This window comes from Punica granatum, chromosome 8, assembly GCF_007655135.1.
Source record: "Punica granatum isolate Tunisia-2019 chromosome 8, ASM765513v2, whole genome shotgun sequence".
Taxonomy (NCBI): Eukaryota; Viridiplantae; Streptophyta; class Magnoliopsida; order Myrtales; family Lythraceae; genus Punica; species Punica granatum.
Genome location: NC_045134.1, coordinates 6,622,321 through 6,632,371, shown reverse-complemented (window position 1 = coordinate 6,632,371; position 10,051 = coordinate 6,622,321). Strand labels below are relative to the sequence as shown.

Below are 10,051 nucleotides of genomic sequence, written 5' to 3'. Positions count from 1 at the left end.
ATATGTTCAAGTCCGTGTAAGTCCATGTGAGAATTTTATATGGTATAAGAATGGGTTACGCTTTCGCGCGCACGTGTAGACTCACACCATGTCAAGTCTAGTTTCAAGACAGCCAAATTGCGTCTTATCTTATCTTGCCTAAGTGTGACCTCATTATCAATTATCCCTCCTCCTCTCGCCAAGGTGTAAGAAGAAGTCCACCTCGTGGTTAAGTCCTGAGCACAGAAGTCCAGTCCCGGCTCATAATCAGTTCTTCAGGCCGGATGTTCAAGTCTACGTGGCACATGTAGGTGAAGCATTAAAGACACATATTGCCACGTGAGGACGGATATTGAGACATATTGTTCAGCATGGAAAAACTAAAGAGAAATCCATGAGTTTATAAGTGATGGGGACAACCTATCAGTTCGAGTTTTTTTGTTGGAGATGAGTCCAATCACTTATAGACCCAGTGAAATTTTATAATAATAATGACTTATATAAATAGAAAAGCTGAATGCTCTCTATATATATTTTTTCCAATTATAAAAGACTCAATATACCTGATATGAGATAGAAAGGAAAATAAAAGACATAAGTACTGTTATGATAATTAAACCTGAAACCTAATAAGTAGGAATCAAAAGCAAAATTCATAGAAAGCTCAAATGTATCTTTCTTGAAAAGATAAAGGTTGCATATGCACCAAATATATGTATATTATATACGGATAAAAAAAAAAAAGAATCGATGTTGTTGTTATACTAAAAATATGTATACAAGTTCTAGTGGTACCATTTACCCAAAAATTTCTAGGGCAAATAAATTATCAATTTGAACCACTGGGGGCATGTAGCAGAAAAGTTGCATAATCTCACACGGATACTAGTTTGCTTTTGATCACACTGATGCGAATGCGGTATCTGACTATGTTGGGGGTTATCTTGGTCTAATGCCTGTTATTTTGGATTGCAAGCTTATTGGCCGAGAATTCACGAGGTTTAGAGCACGTCAAGTTTATCAGGAAGCTAACAATGTTGTGGATCTCCTCGCTCACCGAGTTAGAGACTGTCGTACTGATCTTATATGCATTTCAGTTCCCTTCTTGCGGAGGTGGCTGACTTGGTGTCCGCCTAAATTTTGGGGACTTCTAGTCCCGGGACCGTGTGTATGTAACAGCTCCATCTTTGATGGATTTGGTTAATTAGTGTACATCTAGCCTTTCAGATCAAATAATAACTTTTTCATATGCTGCATTTCGAAGATTTTCCGAAAATTTTATTATATATATCTCTGCTGTACCACGAATTTACACGGACAAACATCAGTTTCACTAGCAAGAACCCACGTGACACATGACCAAAGCAAAACGGCTTGGAATTGCGTGAATATGTTATTTCATTTGACCCTGTCTTCTAGTTAGTATATGGTGCAATCCAATTTAACTTCAATAACCAAAAAAATGAATAATAATTATATAAAAAGGAAAAGGAGAAGAGATCAGATAATTTCAGAACTAAAAGAAAGGGTCTTACAAAGTCAAATGAGCTGAGCATATAAAAAATGGACTGCGTATACATATATATGCGCGTGTGTATGTATATATATATTGATAGCTATAGCCCACTGTTTTTCAACCTTGACTCTCAGCTGAACCTTTCCCTTCACTTTGGGCTCTCTCTCTTTTCTTAGAGTACTTGTAGAGGGTTTGAGAGCTTTCACAGTGATCGATCGGCACTGTTAGATTGGGAAAACTGATCATCATCAAGGGAAGGGAAGGCGCGCATGGGACGGGCGCCGTGCTGCGATAAGGCGAATGTCAAGAGGGGGCCGTGGTCACCCGAGGAGGATGCCGCCCTCCGGAGCTACTTGGAGGCTCAAGGCACTGCCGGGAATTGGATTGCTTTGCCTAAGAAAGCCGGTCTTTCCTTCTCCCTCCATCACATATGCTTGACTTCTCGACTTGCTTTTCAGTGTCTTTTTTGCCCTTTTTCCCTGTTATCTCTCCATACTGTCATGTGTAGACTCGTCGTTGAGTGAGCGCAGCCTGTTCTGCCCCGGAAATTTTGCTAGTTTGTTCTTATTATTTCAGTCGGAGATCGAGTAAATTTTTCCAAGTATTTCAGGTTCTTCGTCGTAACTAAGCAGTTCGATCCGCCAAAGTTTCTTTACTTCTCATCGTTCCCCTTATTTATCTCGTTTCGAGCACTTAATTTTCTTCTTTTCTTGTTTCGAAAATATCCATGACATGTGCATGGTGTTTCCGTTCTTCCAGATTTCTATTGTATATGCAGAGATGGTACTCGAAACAACTTTTGTTGTTAAATTCTTGCATTGATCATGAAAGATTCGGGATTTCTTACTGAACATCTTTTCATTTCCGAGACAGAAAATCACTAACTAGTTATTGATCTACGAAACAGGTTTAAGAAGATGTGGGAAAAGCTGCCGTTTAAGGTGGCTGAATTATCTGCGACCGGACATCAAACACGGAGGTTTCACCGAAGAGGAAGACAATGCTATTGTCAGCCTCTACGCTGAAATCGGAAGCAGGTATATACATAAAATATAAACCTACTGATTAAGTAAAGTTTATTAATTATCGCAATTAATGATCAATTAACAATTGATAGGTTCATCTTAACAACATAATTTCTTATTTTCTTGTTAGAATAATTACTAATCTAACAATGGTAATTTGGCCCAACATTAATTATGAATTTTATGTTAGATGGTCAGTCATAGCATCTCAACTGCCCGGAAGAACTGACAATGATGTGAAGAATTACTGGAACACCAAACTGAAGAAGAAGCTTCTCTCGGGAAAGATTAACCTTCCGACTTCCAATAACAGTATCAGCACAACCAACAACGGTTGTTCATCCTCCTCGCTTGGCACCAACAGCGAGTTCGTGCCTGCTCCTCAGAACTATAATTACCAAGGATTTTGGGCTGCCTCAGAAGCCAAAGTCGACCCCGCAATGTACTCGGCATTGCTTACTAATGTTCAGTACGGGCCAAGCCTCAACTCACATAGCCCCAGTGCGGAAATCGGGTCTTTCGTGGACTTTAGAGGCAACATCAAACCATCAGTGTCTCAAGAATGTTCGAGTACCGTAAATTCATCCGGAAACTCTCCCAATTCTCTCGGCATGGTGGATTACAACCGGTCAGTGTCGTTCTCGGGTAATGGAAGAATCACAGGAGAAGATGGCGGGATGAACTTCGGGTTCGGATTTTCTTGGGATATGATCAATGAGCTTCTGTTTGATGAGAAATTAGCTGGCGAAATTTCTCCTAATGCTTTAGCTGAAGTTAACCCACAGGTGCTTAACCAAAGTTCTATCAATTTCCAGTACTGAAAGAGGACGCATTTATTTGATTATAGGGATATTAATTATATGATATATATATATATATAGGTAGCTCGTAAATTTTATGATATATATAATTAGCTGGTGTACGGACATTATATTTTTTATTTTCCTTGTCAAGTCATTTAGGATGGCTTGCTTTAATTTTCATCAGCAGTTGGAAATTCGTAGTAAAGTTGCTGAACTATATTAAGAGAAATTAATTAGCTTTCAGACGTGAAATTATTAATTAAGCTCGTGATTGGATTTTCTGAAGTATTATTCATTGGAATGGGTGGGTGAGTCAACTAGCAGTTACAATGTCAAACATGTCTCTGTAGAGTAATCATATTTATTTATCTCCACATGATAATTGATTAATTAGCACACACTATATATTCAACAATTACAAAAAGTTAAAAAATATTATTGGGATTTTTTCTTTTTTCTTTTTTTTAGAAAGACCACGAGAGATTGAACTGATTCTGCTTGGGTATTGAAATAATTCTAGTGGATTTTTGAATTCTTACACTACATGTAAGTTCGACTCACATCGATAACATTAGTTTATCAAGTATATCACACCCTGTGGGTATTGAAAGATAGTAATTCTCTCCTCACAATGAGAAAATTTTAGCTGATCCTACCTCAAATGACGTGATGAGAAAGAACCAATAAGAATTCTTTAATGAAGAATAATTATGGCAATTATCCGAGTGATTAGCACCAAGTTCCTAATTTCAAGCATTTTGATTGGTGCTTCCTCACGCCATGTGACGAGATAGGATCATCCAATAACTTTTGCCTCACAATATCATATTTCTCCCCTTTTTATTTTCGTTTCTTACTTATAGCTATATTAATTGCCTTTCTTAAACCACGCTTTGGGATATTTTCCATTGAGAGGTTGGTTGTCAGTATTGAACACCACAATTAAATGGATTGCTTTTCCGACCAAAAGAAAAAGGACCAGTTAAGTTGATTGATCAAAGATTACCAATACCTAGTACGGCCACTCTACCCGTTTCGACCAAAAATAGGAACATTAGATAATTAAAATGGTAATTAAGCCTAAAAGAGTGTGTGGATTATTCTTTTTCTTCTTTCCTTTCTTGAATCAAACGTACCGTTTTTTTTTTAATATCAAATATGTAGTATTTACAGACAAAAGTATTCGGTTATTGGTGAAAAATCAATATAGAGGATATAACGCAGTGACTCACTTCTCGTCTGGTAATCAAGATGTTTTATATTCGATACCCAGTGGAATTATCCATGTCCATTTATATGATATTTATTATTTCTATTTTAATGTACTAGACCCATAAATCTCCTTTATAATCAAAAAAAAACCCAAAAAAAAGGGCCTTTTGAACTTGAGACTCGGCCAAAAGTGCTTCTTTTTGAGGAATTTAAAGACATTAAAAGGAGAGGATGCCATCAGCATGTCTGCTCTGTTTCTGGGTTGGCTCAGAGATCACACCACTTCCATGAACCATTTGATCAGTTTCTCATACATATAATCATAATGATGTGCGTTCCCGCGTGAGTCTGACCTTTTCAAATATATGGCTCTTCAATGAGTCACGTACGACGTACTTCTGTTGGACCGATCCATGGTCAATCGTAACAATAATCTGACACACATAATATGGACCCGATTATAGAAATGGAGAATAACTAGGAACTGATGATCGAGACACGGACAAAGTATGCCACAGGTCCCAAGTGCGCCAAGCATCGCTTGTATCCCGACTCTTGAGGCGATGCCATGCTTCAGATGTCCATTACATTGATGCATATATATCGAAAGGCTCAGCGGTGCCCGTCCCGGTCCTTGTTAGTTCGTCTCCATAGGACAGTGGGAACGTCCCGAAAAGTCAACCGAAGACTACCTATCCTTTCAAAGAAAACAATTGGACTGGATCAATTTCAGTTTGTGTGTCAACGTAATCAAGTTTTTATCTTTACAATGGCCGGGACCAACATCTTTTTAATTTTTTTTATTTTTTAAAATCAAATGAGAGAGGGATTGAAAGCGTGGTTTAAAGATAAATTGAACTCTCGGAAGGCGGATTAGAATATAAATATTATACTTAATAGTATATTTGCGAATAGAAAAATTATAAATTATAATAATACTGCTATATGATAAGGCGCCACCTATATACATATTTACCCTTAATATAAACATGCATCTTATACTTTATTTTTTAAAATTAGCAATTATATTTTCCTTTCAATCAATAGTATTTAATTTTATCTATAGACTTTCACCTTCTATACTGTGTCTGTTTTTATTATGAATTATACTTATAGCTTACATTTCGTATTATGAGTAATACTTCTTCTCCCTTTACCCATATATAAAAAGATTCAAACATTAAAATTGATTTCACACTGTTTTATTTTTACAAATTTATAAAATGAAAGTACTTTCATTTTCTTAAAATACATTATATTCTCCATTACTTAACATTATTTGTAAATTTTAAAATCATTTGACGCAATTTTTAGAGTCGCAGCGAAGCGCTGGCTAAATATCTAGTTCTCACTAAGCCATCTATGTTTTTCTCCATTTCCTATTATTATAATTTGAAATAAAAGAAAATTTTAATTAAGAAATAAGAAATAGTAAAAAGAAAAAGAAAATGGAGAATATTACTTATAGAAAAGAAAATATCGTGAGTTATGAGAGAGATCACAATTTGTCCTATATATATATATTTGTGTGAAATTTGTTTTATTCTATGATATATTAATTAGTATTTTTATTATTATACCAAAATGAAATGCTGAGTTTATATTATATAGATAGTATGGACATAAATAATAATAAATAGAGCATATATAACAAGTTGGAAAATTTTTAGAACGATGATGAACAATCGAGCCCTTCTATCAAAGTTAGATTTCATAATCAGAAGTCAAGTAATTCCATGCATGCAAATTATTTTTTTGGTCTCTTACTGATTCAACTTGCTTAGAGAGCAAGTTTATCTGATGATAAACTTTATTTAAAAATGTCAAATAGGAGTCTTTCGAGAGGAGTGACTTTCTAGGAACTTGCACACAAAGAGGATTTACGATTACATATTCAAATGTAATAATTTCAGAGATTTCTGGTAGGTGTACTTGGTCAATTTATATTATAAAGACGTGTACTTATCTGAAAAATATATATATATATATATATATATAACTATGAGAGTGACCAGTTATCGACATATCGTGATAAATATATGATTTATGCAACTATAAGTCATGATAAATGTCAAAAAGTTACAAAATTATCCAACTTGCAATTTATTTTTTTTCCTTTTTTCCCCAATGAGATTACATGTACGTATTGTCAGTCTAACTATTGATTGAGACTAATTTTTTTCTAGCATCGATTTGGTCATATGATCACGAGGTGCTTCCAATAGATTGTGAACCCCTAAGTGCATGTAAATAAAGTCCACCCATTGTAAGCAAAATTTGTGTTCAACCACATCCTCGTGTTAATTAGATTAGAGAAGCCAAAGCTTAGCATTGAAATACACATTAATTATTAATGGGTGATGCTAACAAGGTTGGTAGCAAAAACAACCATTACGGTTGTTTTTTCCTAACCGTTAGATCTCTTTACGTAAGATTGTGGTCGTGACGTGTTCAAAATATTTGACCTTAAGATTCACTTCTCATAGCTTGGCTATTAATATTTCGACCCTATATCTTCTCGTCGACGTAAATGAACCATATCCTCTTCGATATTAAACCGAACAGAAAAGAAAATTGAGTCCCATAGAAAATTCCTAAAATACCAAGGGAGGGAGAGAGAGAGAGACATAGACAAATTTGAGAAATCTGATATTCATCGCAACATCATAACACGACGTACGATATTCTGAAGAAAACACAAATTGAAAAAATTCATCGAATTGCAGAGAAAAAAATAGAGAGAAAGAAACCCTATTCGACGAGTCGCAAAAAATTGTTGTGTGTGTTGGTGGTGAGTTCGCCAAAGTGCAGGGAAAGGCATTTGTTCTGTTTTAGTGGTGATCGATCTTTTTTTGTGATCTGCAGATAAAATGGGATAATTAATTACGACATGTAATGAGCGGTTTAGAAAGGACAACAATGGGAAATAAGTTTCAACTGTTTGCAATTGCAGAGAACTAAGCTTTGTTATACAATCTTTTCTAGGGTTTTGATTTGATTGCAGGGCTATTCAATGTTCTAGGGGAGAGCTGGCAAACGAGGAGGACGATGAATGGGAGTCTAATGATTATTTAATTTTTCTTTTCATTTTCTCTCTCTTTTTTTTAAAGTATAAAACTACTATTTTATTTATTGAATCGGTCGATTCCATCCGGTTTAATGTCAACTATATTCGGCTCGTTCTCGAGCACGGTCGAGCGTAGTCGAAAAGATGCGAGATCGAAACTATACAATACGAAAACATGAGTGGGGAATCTTCATGTTATAAATGTATGGACATATATACGGTTCAGATTTTACATATTGTAATCCGATGGTTGAAATAAAAAACAACCGCCATAGTTGTTTTTTTAGTCGAAAGTCATAGAATTTTCAAATTATTAATAATATGTAATAGGGGTATGACTTCAAACTTTTCCGTAGGACAATAATTAATGTTGCAGATATAATAATTATGTGAAACGTTGATATAAATTGAATCTGCATGTTATTAACATATAAATAAGTCTCTTTCAGTTCTTTTCTCTCTAAATTTTTATTATGGATTGTACGGAGGACTTTGAGTTTGAGGTGAATGTAATTATAAGTACAGGACTTGCGTGGGGACATTACGTTGATACCAATCATAATGTTGATTTTAGGGATTAAACATAATAATAAACAGTATGAATTAATAAAGAGAATTGGCTATTCGAAAGTCTCCTTTAATCAGTAAATTAGGGTTTTATAGAAACTGATGACTTTTGATCAGTAATTTCTTATCTCTCGCTCTCAAGACGTCTTATTTATTAGACTAAAATCAATAAAAAAATGTCCTTAATGTGTGGACATAATAATTGAAGTTTAGTGATAATTAATAGCAAAACATGACAGCAAAGATGATAAATTTAATTTAGTATAGGTTAGTCAAATGATCATTAAATGGGGAAATTTTGTAGAAACCCATGATTCATATCAAGTAATCATACATCTCTTTAGTGGGTCGACCTAATTCGAATTGAATTGTAAGGGCCCATTAGATTTTTAAATATTAAGATGCACATCGAATAAAAAGAATCACATTATCAAGCAAAAAATATTCCTTATTGAATTCAACTGCAAAGGTTGTGTTGTATAATCGAATGAAATTCAAAGATGATCTCTCTTTACAAAAATCTTATTCTATTATTCAAGCAAGAATCTCATGTTGTAACCGTTTTTATTTTTTATAATTTGATCTTATTGTAAAACTATGTTCCTACTTATTCTCTTATTTTTACGGGAAAAAAGCCTAAAAATTTGGCCACTTTCTTTCCACTAAAAAAACTAACAATTTTACTGAATTAGTTACAACTATCAAATATTAAAAAAAAATCACAATTTTCATAAATATACAAATTTTCCATAAAAATCAAGAAAGATGTTGTAATTCCTCCACCGATGTTCCAAGTCAAAAGAGAGGTATGGAAATAGATAATTTGGTGCTTTTTCGATCTGTAAAAATCCTGAGAATTTCGCCAAATTTTGTTCATTTTCGTTCCCTACCAATTTCCAAACTCAGGAAAAGTTGGCCATTGAATATTGCTGATTGATGAATATGCTCTTCTATGTTTTACTTGGTGTCATTACATGCAAATTGAATATTCCCCTCATCGTCAGATCCTATTTATAGAGAGAATCCCCTTATCAACACACAGATGTATTATAAATAATTACACATGCAGGGAATATTCTTGTTCTCTTATCGAGTTTTCTTTTCTTTTGTTTTTTTGCAACGATAGGAGAATAGTAAGATAATTAAGTATTTTACCAATAAAAAATTGAAAAAAGACACATAATGCAATGACATTTGCTCTCGCCTACTATTTAGATGTTTCAAGTTTAATTTCGTGGTGGGGATCATGGGACTACATTTATCTTTTTATTAAATTGTTTGTTTCCTTATACAAGATGTATGAGCTTCTCTTATTAAAAAAAAAACTTATGTCACATATGAATTTCTATCAGTTAGCTTATGATAAAAACTACGTCCATTATATATTTTCCATGGAATAGTAAAATATATTAGATTTCAGTTTATTTTACTGGCTGGATATATATATATATATATATATATGCATTGTGTTAAGGTCTTTGAATTAATGGAATCCGACAATACAGTCTATTTTTTTCTTTTCGCATATATAATTATCTTATATGTTAAAAATTTAAAATAGCGGAGAACATATATAAATGTTCTTGATGTCTTTTTTTTTGATGAATTGTGGAGCTTCAAAATTTTAATTTATACTCCGACATTAGATGCCAACGTTATTGAAATATGTTTTTCAATAAGAAAACTCACTTATAATAAGCGGAGGAGGTTCTCAAAGTCCGTGATTAGTGGGAGAACAGATTCCGAATTTATAATTAAAATGTAGCATAAAAATGAAAAAAAAAACCTAATTCATAATAAATGTTTATTTTAATGTTAGTACACATGCTGACTTTTTACAAGAAAAAAGAAAGAAACGAAAAAAAAAGAAAAGAAGAAGAAT

The 10,051-nt window shown here is 33.8% G+C and overlaps 1 protein-coding gene across 1 annotated transcript; it reads left to right on the top strand.

Moving 5' to 3' along the window:
* The first annotated feature begins 1,613 nt into the window (after positions 1–1,613).
* On the top strand, positions 1,614–3,566 carry LOC116187288 (transcription factor MYB36-like). The gene is made up of 3 exons (XM_031515942.1): positions 1,614–1,900; positions 2,403–2,532; positions 2,711–3,566. The coding sequence occupies exons 1-3, from the start codon at positions 1,765–1,767 to the stop codon at positions 3,339–3,341; spliced, it is 897 nt and encodes a 298-aa protein (XP_031371802.1). The 5' UTR covers positions 1,614–1,764; the 3' UTR covers positions 3,342–3,566.
* Positions 3,567–10,051: the final 6,485 nt, after the last annotated feature.

Coding starts and splice junctions, on each gene's coding strand:
- LOC116187288 (XM_031515942.1), top strand. CDS start 1,765: ATGGGACGGGCGCCGTGCTGCGATAAGGCGAATGTCAAGAGGGGGCCG. Junction 1,901..2,402: donor TGCTTTGCCTAAGAAAGCCG/GTCTTTCCTTCT, acceptor TCTACGAAACAG/GTTTAAGAAGATGTGGGAAA. Junction 2,533..2,710: donor TACGCTGAAATCGGAAGCAG/GTATATACATAA, acceptor ATTTTATGTTAG/ATGGTCAGTCATAGCATCTC.